General features: G+C 39.0%; 2 protein-coding genes across 2 annotated transcripts; both read left to right on the top strand.

The window, feature by feature from the left end:
- The first annotated feature begins 5,196 nt into the window (after nucleotides 1-5,196).
- Nucleotides 5,197-5,784, top strand: LOC148216783 (olfactory receptor 2Z1-like). The gene has a single exon (XM_088134709.1). It carries the CDS (start codon nucleotides 5,197-5,199, stop codon nucleotides 5,782-5,784), a length of 588 nt encoding a protein of 195 aa, XP_087990835.1.
- Nucleotides 5,785-11,297: 5,513 nt separating this feature from the next.
- LOC148216784 (olfactory receptor 2T29-like) lies at nucleotides 11,298-14,154 on the top strand. The gene is made up of 2 exons (XM_088134592.1): nucleotides 11,298-11,375; nucleotides 13,193-14,154. Exons 1-2 carry the CDS (start codon nucleotides 11,306-11,308, stop codon nucleotides 14,152-14,154), a joined length of 1,032 nt encoding a protein of 343 aa, XP_087990718.1. The 5' UTR covers nucleotides 11,298-11,305.
- Nucleotides 14,155-15,592: the final 1,438 nt, after the last annotated feature.

Below are 15,592 nucleotides of genomic sequence, written 5' to 3' on the forward strand. Positions count from 1 at the left end.
AAGATATGAGCAAAATGGGCTTAAAAATGGGCAACTTTAGCAATATTCACAACCAATTTGGGGAAGATCAAACATACATACTGTATCTAGGTGTTTTTTTTTTGACCATGTCACCTTTTACCCAAAAACACAGCCTGCCAGCTGCAACTGTAACATCAGAAGAAGGCTGGGAATAGTGAATTCACCATGAGAATGCAAGTCCACAGCTCTAAACAATTCTTTGGAGAGAAAGTTCTGATTCTTCACATACAAAGTCATAGAATGTAAAAGTTGGAAGGGATCTTGGAGATCATGTTTTGTCTTCTGGAAGAACTCTGAACAATTCTGCCCCAACCTCCATAATGATATGTATCTGAAGATAGCTCTCATGTCTTCCCAGTCTTCTCTTTTCCAGGCTAAATATGTGCATTGCTTCCAACAGTTGCTCAGAGATTTTTCCTGCTGAACACCTTATCCACTTGGTTGTCTTCTGGGTGTGTTCCAGTATCCTTCCAAAAATGCAGCACTCAGATCAGGATGCAATATTCAACTGAGGCGACTAGAGAGAAATGATGACTTCCACGCTATTGTATAGAGCAGTGTTTCTCAACCTTGGCAACTTGAAGATGTGTGGACTTCAACTCCCAGAATGGCTGGCTGGGGGATTCTGGGAGTTGAAGTCCACACATCTTCAGGTTGCCATGGTTGAGAAACACTGATATAGAGAGTGTGGAAGAGAAGTACCTGTTCTGACCTACTGAGCTTAACATACATAAGTCAGCAAAACTCATTCTTGGTTGGAAGCACACAATAAATCATAAGGCACATTCAGTCCAAGTTTATATGCCAAAAGTTCCTACTAAATGACAAATGCAGACAAAGGCAAGGCACATAATGTCATCAAAGGCAACTGCATCACACATTCCAGCAAAAGGCTTGCCTTGGTTCAGCAAACAATATCAAAATAAAAGACTATCACAGAAAATTTGCTCTAGTTTCCCAGTGCCCTCAGGTGGGGTCTTAAATCCCTTGCATGTCTTCAGCATCCCTCCAAGAAGAGACAAGATACTCAAGGGTAGAATTCCTATGTATTTGTTTACTTGTGCAGAGTGCGTAGTGTATATTTTCCTCAAAGTTGATACACGACAGTAGTCCTCGCTTAACAATGGCAACTGGGACTGCCAGAATTCCCGTTGCTAAGAGATGTGGTCATAAAGCGCAATGTCACGTGACCATGTCACTTAGAGATGGCAATTCTGGTGGTCCCAGTTGCCATTGTTAAGCGAGGACTGCATGGGTCATTAAGCAAGAACATCATGTGACCATGACTTCCGACTTCCAACTTTCCGCCAGCTTCCCCATTGACTTTGCTTGTGGGAAGCTGGCAGGGAACGTTGGAAATCACAATTACATGGCCACGGCTCACTCCAACATCGTAATTGCAAGCTAGGTGCCAAGTGCCCAGATTGCAGTCACATAATCGTGGGGATGCTGCGACAGCTGGAACTATGAGCAGCTCTCATTTGTTCAGCGCCATTGTAACATTGAACAGTCACTGAACAAATGGTCATAATCTGAGGACTGTCTGTATCACTGCTCTTTTTAAAAAAAGAAATTGGATCCTGTTGTTCCCCCTTAGATGTTGCGGCAGTTGAGTAGCACAGACGGAAGAAAGGAAGAGCTTCTTTTTTAAAAAAATTTTTTTAACACCTTGAAGAAAATGTATAAACAAGGAAAGGGGGAACATGAAAAAACAGTACAAGAATGTAATACAGATAAATAAATCAGGGATTTTAAAATGTCGTGAAAGCTATAGCTTTCTAAAATATCATTCATGAATTATGAATGATTAGTTATATGATATATGTCACATTAAGGAATGTAGAATTACTACTGAACTTAAGCTCAGAATGGCTAACAAAGATCATGCTCAGCACGTAGGTAGGAAGTTCTCTTTAAAATAAGAAAACCAGAAAATTTTAAAAAAGCCCTGCAGAAATAAAATGGTATGATTTACATTCTGAACTACTCACTTTTGAAATTACTTCTTAATTAAAATCTTGGACTGAGAACCAAATTCCCTGAAGTGGAAATAGCTCAGAACATCTCCCTGGATATATGAAAGACTTGGTTGCTGCAGGGAGAATGACAAGAAGATTGGCCCAGTTTGAATTTTTCAAAATAAATAGACAGTTTTTTCTCCCTTCCTCTATTGTTACATACAAATTTAATTATGTTGATTATAGATAATTAAGATTGGAAAAATAGACTAAGTCTATTTCTTATTTTCTTTTTGTGGGTGTGTGCAAGTGACCCTAGAATTAGAGTCTAAATTTTTAAAAATTAGATCAATACTCGTCACCCATCTGTAAATCTGTAGCATAGATTTTTCTCCCTGATTCTGGTTTGAAAAAGTTTCAGCTTGTCTCAATAATTTTCACAATAGAAGTTGCTTGTTTCCTGAAGGATGTAAGACGATGAATACTCCCTTGGAAGAATAATTACAATATATTTGAATAGAATCACATTGGATGGCTTGAGGAAGCTATGAAAGAAGCAATGAAAAAAACATTCAGTTGTTGGAAGACTCAGAACCTTAAACTGAGCTTTCTGATTTTAAAAGACCCTGTTTTCCCCCTTTCTGTTGCCAACACCTACAGGTATGTAATTCTTGATTTCTGAAGAGTTAGTTGTTTCTTGGAAAGCTGATATTCTTTAACAGTCCATAATGCAACTATTAAATTCATAAAACTATATTTGCAAATGACTTTCAGGCAGGCAGATATAATTACCACATAATTATAGCAACAACAGTAATAATATAATGATATTATGATGAAGTAGTATTGCATATTAATACACACACACATATACTATAACAGTAATAACAATAACAATCATAATAAAAATAAAAATTATAATTGTATCCCTACTTCATCCAGGAATTCATAAGGCAGTAAATAACACTCTGTGTGCGCGCGTGCGTGTGCGTGCGTGCTCATGCATGTGTTTAAAATCGAAATTTCATTTTAACGGTAGGCCTGACAATGCAGATCACTCTCTGCTAGAATAAGGACAAACAAATCTGTTTGCCTGATCTTGTTAAATAAGTACTTATTTTCCAAATGTTCAACAATTTCATCCTCCTTTGCTGCTCTTTATCAGAGATGCCAAACGAAAGCTTGTCATTCATGTTTAATTGTTTCAACTGGCGTTAGATAAAGAGAACGTTCTGTCTCATGCTTTGAGTGTAAGGCAAATGCTGTGTCTTGTGTTTTTATTAAGAGCATTGCAGATTTTTTATTTGGGGCTTGTGGCTGCTTATATAGGCTCTCTCTCTTTCAGCATATCATGGTAGTATTCAAGAGCCTTTTCTTTTGTGCTTATTGTTAAAGAAAATGTTTTTCAAGCTTTTAAAAACTCAGAAATGTGCAGGGAGATACATCAGGGTAAAACAGATGCTTTCCAAGATAAGGCTGGTGAGGCAGAGTAGTGAGGGAGTAGGAAGACCCACGTTAAGTTCCCCTTCGCTGCATGACTTTGGGTGGGTCATTTGCCCTCACCCCACTTACTCACAATATGTTTCCTGTGGGGAAAATTAACCCTCCTGTGGTGGGATAGAAATCAAATCAAATCAATCAATCAATCAATCCCCAATGCTTTGGGCTAAAATTCAGATCATCCCTGACCATGACACAGATTGGGGTTTATGGCTTTTATAATTCAAACTTTTTGGGAGGGACCAAAGTTGCCATCCTCCACACCGAAAGATCCTAAGCAGTTACTTGAACACAACACACATTTGCAGAGGCTTAAGACATCTGCATGTCTACTCCATTTCCATCCTAATGGCAAAAATATTCTATTTCAATGTATCTTGCTACATTTCAGTAAATATCTATACTTGTATCTATGTCTATGTCTATATCATACCTGTATCTACAGTATCTATCTCCTATCTATCTATGTATATGTATATGTATATGTATATGTATATGTATATGTATATGTATATGTATATGTATATGTATATCTATATGTATATCTATATCTATATCTATATCTATATCTATATCTATATCTATATCTATATCTATATCTATTATATCTATATCTATGTCTATCTATCTATCTATCTATCTATCTATCTATCTATCTATCTATCTATCTATCTATCTAACAGACAAATAGAGAAGCAACATGGAGAGATATATACTTGGTTCTACATGATCACAAATAATGTATATTGAAAGGAATATTTTTCAGTGTTCTCTTACAAAACAATTTTTTAAAAATTATAATTTCTTAACTGATGTCAACAAGATAGGACTGCACAAGACTTTGAATCTGACACCAAAACATCCCTTGGAACATATGAGGCCCAAATGTAACACCTGACTTCAACTCTTCAAAGCAGCTGCGTTTGGGGGGGAAATTCTTTAAAAGTGCTTGGAAGAGTTGTAGAAAAGTGATACTTTCATACTTTTGTACATTCCAAAGTACCTTTTTAAAAACAAATCTGAAGCATGGATGGCTCTAATACAAACAATACAGAATTTCTTAATTTAATGGAGGGAAATAATAGACAACTAGAAGGCAGTGAGTTGGAGAATGGTGACATATCCAAATGAAGACAGTATCCAAATTATGTTACCTGTATATTTTCACACATAGGCACGTACCTCCTGGACATTAGAGGTAATCTGATCAGACATGGCACATGATATGCTGTTTCTTCAAGTTAAAACAGAATGGGGAGTAGGGAAGCAAATATATTTTAATAATTATGCATTTCAACAAAATTTATCATCACAGTTCTCACAAATTATTTTGGTATCTTTAGGTAAAAGCTTGGAAAACAAAGGAGGAATGAGAGAGGAGAATATAACTTCATGGAGAGAATTTCTTCTTGTTGGGCTTCTGCATCAATGGTCACCTACCCTGTTCCTCTGGGCGCTTCTCTTTATGTTTCTCATTGCTCTGATGGGAAACAGCCTCCTTATTTTTCTCATTAAAACAGACTCTGGACTTCAGACTCCCATGTACTTTTTTCTTAGTCAATTGGCTTTCATGGATCTCTGCCAAGTTCTCTCAATTGTTCCACAAGTATTGGTCAGTTTTATAACCCAAAGGTATACCATTTCACTCTATGGATGTGTTGTTCAGATTTCTGTAATTTTGGTTTTAGGAGGAGCAGAATGCCTCATCCTGGCAACCATGTCTTATGATAGGTATGTGGCCATCTGCAAACCTTTGCAATATCCCATCCTCATGAGGAGAAGTGTGTGTTACATGATGTCAGTGGGGGCCTGGTTTTGGTCTACTGTACAGGCACTGACCTGCTCTCTTTATGTCCTGCCCCTTCCCTACTGCAAGTCCAACGTGATTAACCATTACATATGTGATTATCCAGCCCTTATACAACTGTCTTGCTCAGATAATTCGGATTTTGAAAGAACAACCTATTTTGGAAATTTCATGGTACTTCTCTTTCCCATCTCAGTCATCCTCACTTCCTACGTTGCCATCCTCCTCCAAGTCCTGAGGGCACGATCTTCTGAAAGGAGTCACAAGGCCTTGGGAACTTGCATGTCTCACCTGTGTGTAGTTGGGATCTTCTACACAACTGCTCTTCTGACATATATGACACCTGCATCATCTTATTCACCACAGAGGGCCATGGTTAATACACTGTTCTTTACCACTGTACCTGCCATGACAAACCCCTTCATATATAGCCTGAGGAATCGGGATGTCTTGGCAGCTCTGAGAAAAACCTTTGGAAAACACAGCTTGCATCAGTGACTTGATAGGAAATACATAATAGTGAATATTTTCTGTTTGCAACGTGGATATCTGCCCTGGTAGAAGTACCGTTATTGATACTTGATGGCATTAGGTGTCTCTTTTTCACTGCTGTTATTTAATTGATGGAAGAGTGAACATGTCTATCCAAAGAGTGCATTATGGAGCTTGAGTCTAGAATACTATATCCTCTGGTCTGCTTATGAAATGATTAATGTACCAAGGCAAAGTGACTTTTACTTTAAGCATCTGAACTGCAATGCGTGTATGGTAATGTGGAGGTATTGTACAGAATTGCTATTAGAGTTTTTGTACAAGAAATGCTTACATCTCTGCAAAATCCTTTACGAAAGCTAAGAATTGTGATTTCCCTTGTTCAACTAGCAGATATTTGTACAATAGTGTTCAGTGATGAGCACTAGTCGAGGTTCTATGAGGTCACTACTACCAATAGGGCAGTCAAAATTATCATATTATCTTATCTAAATTATCTCCAAAGACTTTGAACATAAGAGGTTCCTATTGGGTCCCATTGTGGTGTCTGTTTGGAACTATTAAAGAGAAATCTACAGGCTGTAGTCTAGGTCAATGCCCTGCTGTAACTTTTCTACCTGGTTCTTGAAGTCTTCTGCTTCCCATGAAGGCTCTCCTCTTTCCACCTATAGAGGCTGAGTTTGTGAATCATGGCTATGCATCCCATGTCTGATACTGTGAAAAGAACCTTATCATGAAGAGGATCAGTTGACTTCCCAGATAGCATCTTGATGCTCACTGGTGTCACATAGGGCCCTATTGATTGGGATACTAAAGGCTGACCGGATGATGCTCTGCTCTTCTGGACATTCTGGGAATTGCTGTCCCAATGTATGGAGGGCATCTGGTTGCAAATGATCAGAATAGATAGTGGCATCCTGAAAGTACCCGATCTGTAGTTATTACCCCCCCCAAAATCTTCTTTGATACTGTTGTATCGGGGTCTGCTTCCCCAATAACTGCTTCCAAAAGAATGCAAGGCAAGCTGGGAAATTTGGAGACAAGAAAGTAACACTGACTGTTATAATAAAACCTGGCAGAAATTGCTTCTTATTGTCTTTTAAGTGAAAAAAAAAAGTAGTTGACCCTTCATGCAATTGCCCTCCGTACCTAGTTCATGCAACACTTTAAACCATAATGTACTTCATCTGTTTTAGGCTGCACGTACTGTGTGAATCCAGCAAGCAGGGACTTCTTCAGGAAGCCACGTCTGCATAAATCACTATGAACTACCGTTATGATACGAATGTGAATGACAAAGAGAAGGGTTAAGGATTTATTATGAGCATAATATTCAGTCGGTGTAGAGAAGAGGGTTTTTAATTTGTTGAGACCTCAGAACCTCTTAGTTAAAAAAAAAAAAAAATCCCGAGAACCCCGGATCAAAAGGCAAAGGTCTAATGATGGAAAATTGGCTACACATTTGAGGGAACATTTTTTCTCCTTAGTGGAAGCCCATCAAGTTCTGACAGAACCCTCAAAAACCGTGGTCTAGCGTACAGATAGAAGAACAGAAGCTATGCAAGCGTGCCTTCCTCTTTTTTTCTACATGGGGTCATACTCGAGAGATTTTGTGATTTTTATTGTTCTGGGTTTCGTGCTAGAGGCCTCAAGGCCACTTCCTCTTAAGAGGGCCCTTCTGTAGCTTCAGGTGTTATATTAGCTACTTATCAGAAGGAGGCACTACTCAACTGGTTTTGTCCTTGTTGGATTTCTTCAGGGGTAGGTATCTATATGTAGCACTAGACAACCCGCGACCCGTTGGGTCAACATTTCAGAGGTATTTCTGTACTTAAACAGAGAGACAGAATGACCAGGGGAAAAAAGCAGTGGGAGGGCAAGCGACTTACGAATTGCTGCTGGCCTCCCCACTGACTTTACTTATGGGAAGCTGACAGGGAGCCACAGAAATATTCCTTCCTTCCTTCCTTCCTTCCTTCCTTCCTTCCTTCCTTCCTTCCTTCCTTCCTTCCTTCCTTCCTTCCTTCCTTCCTCCCTCCCTCCCTCCCTCCCTCCCTCCCTCCCACCCACCCTTTCCAGATATATTAATAAGCTTGTGCCATTTGCCGTCCCCACACAACGTCAGGAGAGCCCCCATGAAGCCTCCTCCTCCTCCTCCTCCTTGACTGACCCGTGGAACTGTCTGCCACCTTGCTGGGGGGAGGTGGAACAAAGGGCGCCTTCCTCACAGACTGTGAGGAAAACTGCATCCCCACTCCTCATCCTGGCCTGTGCCCAAAGATCCCCTCCCTCGAGGGAGGAAGAGGGCTCACCCGTTGACTGTCAGCGGTCCCCAGCTAGCCCTACCTCACCAGCAGGCATCCAAGTTGCTCCCTGATCCTTCCCTCAGTGCCCACAGTCATTAAGAGATTTCAAATTTGTGTCTCGTTTCCAAAGCAGCCAATCGCCACTTGCCTGTCGGGTCTTGCCACCAGCCGATTGGGCACAGAGGACAGAGGGAGGCAGGAAAGAGGTTGGGGATACACCCATGACAATCACACGACCTGGCCTGACTGTGGTGGCTCAGCAGCCCAGCAGTGCTGACGCAGCCACAAGTTTCTCAAATTTTAATCCCATGGGAGTAATGGGTCTTGGATTTTGGATGTATTCTATAAATTAACCCAACTGAGGTGTCTTGGTTCAAAAATTGTTGCCCTATGATGCACTGTTTTGCCCAGTTGAAGGTTATAGACTTGAGAGTTTTAGTAGTATATACTGTAGATGGAGGACTATTTCAGTTTAGTTTTCTTTCACTTTCTCATGTTTGTTCATCTGTCAAAATCAGTTTTTCTCAGCTTAAGACCGAAATCTTTATTGTACAACAAATACTTTGATGCCAGATACAGTGGTTATTAAATGTTATATTCAATTCTGAATGAAAAAGCTAAATCATCTTATACTGATTAACACTGACAATTTAAATCATAACTAATACTGATATTTAGGGTTCTCTCTAAATATAGTTCTCTCTTTCTTATCTTCACTGGTCTACATTATGTAAACATTAGAATGTTAATAAACTTTAGTCGATACTGTACAAATACCACTGTATCAAAATAATATAATGTATTATGTCTGTTTCACAGCACTATAAATAAACATATTATTATAAAAATCCATTTTTCCTCATTTTTTTTAATGTGAATATGCCAAGTTCAGTTCATCAAACTTAAGATTTTTTTAAAATGTGCAGTAAAATGTATATTATTTTTGCATTTATTCCTCCATTTCTTTTTTCTTTCTTTGCAATGTATCCATTATTTTAATGAATCTTAGCATTTCTGGAAAGAAATCTCCCCAGTACACTTTTTAAAATATGCCAAAGACATGATAAAATTCAGAAGAATGCCCATTTCAAAAGAACGCTACAGTTTGGTTGGTGGAGTGGTTTAAAAGTGCAAACGAAGATAAATTTGCATTCATTGGCAAGCTAAAAAAATTTCTCCCTCATTCCCAATTTGAAGAAACCTCATTCCATACTTTCAGAGGCTGTGCATGGCAGGTGGAACATTTTAGGAGCTGGAGATGGGCTTGAGTTTAGCTGGGTCATAGGTTGAAACAACATGGCACAATGCCAGGACTAACTGGACATTGCCTGGAGAAAGAAGCAGTGGATAACCAGGTCAGCTTCTCAGATAAATAAGGATTAGGGAGAGATTTTTGCAGCTGTCATTTTGTATTTTAATAAATGGGTAGAAGTTCTCTTTAAAACAAAAAAACGCACAGAATCCTGCACCATAACATGTACTAATAACACATAGCATTATAACGCATAACACTACAACTTATACTAACTAATAACACATAACACTGTAACATTTCTAGGCTAATCTTTTTGTTTTTGGTTGCATCTTAATTAACATCTGAATTACATTTAGAACCAAATTCCCTGAAGTAGAAGTAGCTCAGAGCTTCTCCCAAGATATATGAAAGTTTCAGTTGACTGCAGGAGTGTGCAAAAGATTGTCCCTAACTTGAATGTTTCAAAATCAATTGATTGATTATGTGTCCTGAAGTTGTTTTTGACTCCTAATGGCCACATAGAGAGATTTTTCTCCCTGATAGTCTTTCTCTAACCTTTTCTTTCAAGTCTCCCGATGATGCACTCACAGCCACTGTAACTGAGTCCATCCACCTTGCTGCTGGTCATCTTCTTCTCTTTCCTTCCACGTTCCCCAGCATTAAAGACTTTTCCAGAAAGCTGGGTCTTCACATCATTTGTCCGAATTAGGATAATTTGAGTCTGGCCATTTGTGCCTCAGGTGAGAACTCTGGGTTGATTTAGACATGTTTTTTCCCATCTTCTCTTGTGAAGTAAAAAATTAACTATGACAGCTGTAGATAATTAATGTTGGAAATGTACCTTTTTTTCAGTGTGACAATTTGAGTTTCTTCCTTTTTCTTCTTCTTTCCTTGCAGAGGACCTTAGAATTAGAGATTAGAGTGTTAAATACGTTTCCTGAAAAAGGACATAGAGCAATACCCATCTGTAAATCTGTAGCACAGATTTTTTTCCCTGACTTTAACTATAAAAAGTTTCATCTTGTCTTATTAATTTTCAGAATGGTAGTTCTTTGTTTCTTGAAGGAGGTAAGACAATGAATGCTCACACTGGAAGAATAATTACAGTAGGTCTGAGTAGAATTACTCTGAATGCTTTGAGGAAGTTAAGAAAGAAGCAATGGAGACAGTTGAATTCAATCTGTAAGAGAATGAAAACCAGAAGCTGAACTTTCACAATTCTAATTTTAAAAGATCCTATTTTCCCCCACTTGCTGCTCCAAAGGCATGTCGATGTGTAATTCTTTGTTTCTGAAGAATTCGTGGTTTATTTGTAAGTTGCTCTCCTGTAATAATCCATAACGTAAGTATTATACTGATAACGTTATAGAGAAAAATATTTGCAAATGATTTTCACGCAAGCAAGTACATTTCAAACATAATGATTAAAACAAAATAACTCTATAATAGTAGAATTCTATATGCATTATATAGTATACTATTATTATATAGTTCTTTTGTATATTTAATAAAAATAGTTACTATAATCACATATTAAAGTTATAGCCCTGCTTTAGTATCCGGGAATTCATAAGGTCATGTGAATTCTGTCTCTGAGTTTATTTCCATCTCTGTCTGTCTGTCTGTCTGTCTGTCTCTCTCTCTCTCTTGTATATATTTATATTTACATTTAAAATGTAAATTTCTTTTTAAAGGTAGACCTGAGGATGTAGATCAGAGGTCTTGGATAAGAAACAATCAAATCTCTTTGATAGATCTTGCCAGAGGAATGTGCATCTTCTAAATGTTCAATAATTTCATTCTTTGCCTTTTTTTTTTTAGCTTTATCCAAGATGTAAGACTAATATTTATCATTAATGTTTATTTATTTCAACAGGATGTTGGCTAAACAGAATGCTGTATCTCAAACAAATATGCAGGGACATCCATCACGGTAAAACAGATGGACAATATTATGCTTTCCAAGATGTGGCCCGTGAAGCAGGGTAGTGAAGGACCAAGAAGATTCAAATCTCCTCTCAGCGATAGAAGCTATGGTATGTGTGAGTCAGCCGAGAGCCAGTTTGAATTTGAGTTTTAATAAGATTCAATCAAATATGCAACTTGAGGTTTGCATGCACAGAATTGGAATCGATATAGTAATGACAATCATCATTGTACCGGACATGTGTTTTTGTTATCACTGTTCCATATTCTGTATATAATTCACAGTGTTGGAAAGGAATAGCCTGGGAGGGGACTCGACTTTGCCTTCACTTAGAGCTTCAGGCTACAACGGGAACACACTTCTCTTTGGAAGGGCAGGGAGGCAAGGCAGATGGCCTCAACTACTTGTCTCAGGTCTGGACATCAGACCTGACCCTTGAGTCTTTCCAGGGCTGGTCAAGCAAGGCAGGAGAACCACCGATCTGAGCTTCCCCTCACACCCCGCCCAGCCTTCTTGTGGAGGCCCTCAACAAAGAGCAACTTCACTATCTCTGACCCACTCACGAAATGGACCCTCTCCCCCAGTATCAGACAAGACAGGGACAGATAAATAGAGAAGCAACATGGAGAACCTTTCTTATTTTATTTTTTAGCAGAGCATGAGGAGAATGAAAGGGAATGAAGGGGGGTGGAAAGAGATGCAGAAGTCAGACAGATTGGACATGCATACTGACAGTTACTCTATTACAGGTCCGACAAACAGACTGAGAGGTATGGGGGGTTATGGATGGGCAGGGAGAAGGTGAAGTATACCATTAGAAAGAGTAATCCAGATCAAAAAGGGGGACCGGAATGCTGCCAATCCATCTGTCACACAGCTCACACCTCTCTCATCTTTGCCTATACTATATGCTGGAAGGAAAACTGCAACAGTGTTAGAGACTTCACAAAGCCAGAAAGTCCATTAAATCTTTCTTTTGGCTTCAATTTCTTTTGAAATGATTTGGAGGCATTTGAATAATTTGAAGATTTGATTCAAAGGCTGGATTCAGTCAGGTCTTCTTTGAATGAAATAAAACTTCAAACACAAAACTTTGCACACAAATAAAATATATCAATACATCAACAGGTGTTAATATTCTCCATCTGTCTGTCTGTCTATCTATCTCTCTAGATGTATAGATAGATAGGCATACAACTAGAGTGGATTTTCCATAGACACAGAAAAATAGATATTCAAAGGAACATTTTCCAATTCTACATTACTGTACAAAGCAATTGAAATAACAACAAGAACATAAACAACAACAATAATTAATTACTTAAATGTATATGCTGCCCAACTCCCAATGACATATAATTCTTACATGATACCTCCAAACTAGGGCTGTGCAGTACTTTGGATCTGATTCAGAAAACATGCTTTGGAACACATGAGGCACAAATGTAACATCTCATTATATCTCTTCAAAGCAACTGTGTTTTATTTCTGTGTGTGTGGGGATTCTGCAGGACAATCCTGGGAGAAGATGCAAATGCTTTAAAGAGTCGCAGACAAGTGCTACTTTCACGCTTTTGCACATTCTAAAGTAACTTTTTAGAATTAAATCTGAAGCATGGATGGCTCTAATACAAATACATAATTTCTTAATTTAATGGAGGGAAATAATAGACAACTAGAAGGGAGTGAGTTGGACAATGGTGACATATCCAAATGAAGACAGTATCCAAATCATGCCACCTGTATATTTTCACATATAGCCACGTACCTCCTGGACATTAGAGGTAATCTTATAAGACATGGCACATGATATGCTGTTTCATCAAGTTAAAACAGAATGGAGAGGAGGGAAGCAAATATATTTTAATAATTTTGCATTTCAACAAAATTTATCACAGTTCTCACAAATTATTTTGGTATCTTTAGGTAAAAGCTTGGAAAACAAAGGAGGAATGAGAGAGGAGAATATAACTTCATGGAGAGAATTTCTTCTTGTTGGGCTTCTGCATCAATGGTCACCTACCCTGTTCCTCTGGGCGCTTCTCTTCATGTTTCTCATTGCTCTGATGGGAAACAGCCTCCTTATTTTCCTCATTAAAACAGACTCTGGGCTTCAGACTCCCATGTACTTTTTTCTTAGTCAATTGGCTTTCATGGACCTCTGCCAAGTTCTCTCAATTGTTCCACAAGTATTGATCAGTTTTATAACCCAAAGGTATACCGTTTCACTCTATGGATGTGTTGTTCAGATTTCTGTAATTTTGGTCTTGGCAGGAGCAGAATGCCTCATTCTGGCAACCATGTCTTTTGATAGGTATGTGGCCATCTGCAAACCTTTGCAATATCCCATCCTTATGAGGAGAAGCGTCTGTTACATGATGTCAGTGGGGGCCTGGTTTTGGTCTACTGTACAGGCACTGACCTGCTCTCTTTATGTCCTGCCCCTTCCCTACTGCAAGTCCAACGTGATTAACCATTACATATGTGATTATCCAGCCCTTATACAACTGTCTTGCTCAGATAATTCGGATTTTGAAAGAACAACCTATGTTGGAAATTTTCTGGTACTTCTCATTCCCATTACAGTCATCCTCACTTCCTATGTTGCCATCCTCCTCCAAGTCCTGAGGGTAAGATCTTCTGAAAGGAGTCACAAGGCCTTGGGAACTTGCATGTCTCACCTGTGTGTAGTTGGGATCTTCTACACAACTGCTCTTCTGACATATATGACACCTGCATCATCTTATTCACCACAGAGGGCCATGGTTAATACACTGTTCTTTACCACTGTACCTGCCATGACAAACCCCTTCATATATAGCCTGAGGAATCGGGATGTCTTGGCAGCTCTGAGAAAAACCTTTGGAAAACACAGCTTGCATCAGTGACTTGATAGGAAATACATAATAGTGATTATTTTCTTTTTGCAACATGGGCATCTGCCCTGGTAGAAGTACGTTTATAGATACTTGATGGCATTAGGTGTCTCTTTTTCACTGCTGTTATTTAATTGATGGAAGAGTGAACATGTCTATCCAAAGAGTGCATTATGGAGCTTGAGTCTAGAATACTATATCCTCTGGTCTGCTTGTGAAGTGATTAGTGTACGAAGGGAAAGTGACTTTCGGAACTGCAAAGTGTGCATGGTAATGTGGAGGTATTGTAGAGAATTGCTATTAGAGTTTTTGTACAAGAAATGCTTACATCTCTGCAAAACCCTTTACGAAAGCTAAGAATTGTGATTTCCCTTATTTAACTAGCAGATATTTGTACAATAATGTTCAGTGATGAGCACTAGTCGGGGTTCTGTGAGGTCACTACTTCCAATAGGGCAGTCAAAATTATCATATTATCTTATCTAAATTATCTTCAAAGACTTTGAACACAAGAGGTTCCTATTGGGTCCCATTGTGGTGTCTGTTTGGAACTATTAAAGAGAAATCTACAGGCTGTAGTCTAGGACAATGCCCTGCTGTAACCTTTCTACCTGGTTCTTGAAGTCTGCTTCCCATGAAGGCTCTCCTCTTTCCACCTATAGAGGCTGGGTTTGTGAATCACGGCTGTGCATCCCGTATCTGATACTGTGAAAAGAACCTTATCATGAAGAGGATCAGTTGACTTCCCAGATAGCATCTTGATGCTCACTGGTGTCACATAGGGCCCTATTGATTGGGATACTAAAGGCTGACCGGATGATGCTCTGCTCTTCTGGACATTCTGGGAATTGCTGTCCCAATGTATGGAGGGCATCTGGTTGCAAATGATCAGAATAGATAGTGGCATCCTGAAAGTACCCGATCTGTAGCTATGACCAAAAAAAAAAAAATCTTCTTTGGTACTGTTGTATCGGGGTCTGTCAAGGAGTGTGACTGCTTCCAAAAGAATGCAAGGCAAGCTGGGAAATTTGGAGACAGGAAATAACACTGAGTGTTATAATAAAACTTGGCAGAAACTGCTTCTTATTGTCTTTTAAGTGAAAAAAAAAACCAGAGTGAGGGAATGGAAAAGCTGTGTGGCCCTGCCTGTTTCTATCAGATCCCTTGAATCCAGATATGTCCACTTCTGCACCCATAATACTGAAATTATGTCCATAAGCCAGAAGTGTACACCATCCATGGAATCATAGAATGGAATTGGAGTCTGTGTGGTCCAACATCTACCTGGTGCATCCCCAACAGGGAACTATCCTGCTTTTGTTTGCATTTCTCCAGCACAAGAGCGTCCAAGCCCTCACAAGGCACTCTGTTTCATTCTTGAACAGCTCTTAGTATTCGGAATGTCTTGCTGATGTTCAGCTGAAATCTCCTTCCTTGCAACGGCACCCCC

The sequence above is a fragment of the Python bivittatus genome, unplaced genomic scaffold (assembly GCF_059951505.1).
Source record: "Python bivittatus isolate LINGU-HERP-01145 unplaced genomic scaffold, Pbiv_v1 ctg000080_np1212, whole genome shotgun sequence".
NCBI lineage: Eukaryota > Metazoa > Chordata > Lepidosauria > Squamata > Pythonidae > Python > Python bivittatus.

Excerpts from the sequence above, each read along its gene's own strand:
- LOC148216783 (XM_088134709.1), top strand. The coding sequence starts at position 5,197 with ATGTCTTATGATAGGTATGTGGCCATCTGCAAACCTTTGCAATATCCC.
- LOC148216784 (XM_088134592.1), top strand. The coding sequence starts at position 11,306 with ATGTGGCCCGTGAAGCAGGGTAGTGAAGGACCAAGAAGATTCAAATCT. Across the intron at positions 11,376-13,192 it reads TCTCAGCGATAGAAGCTATG|GTAAAAGCTTGGAAAACAAA; the intron begins GTATGTGTGAGT and ends TGGTATCTTTAG.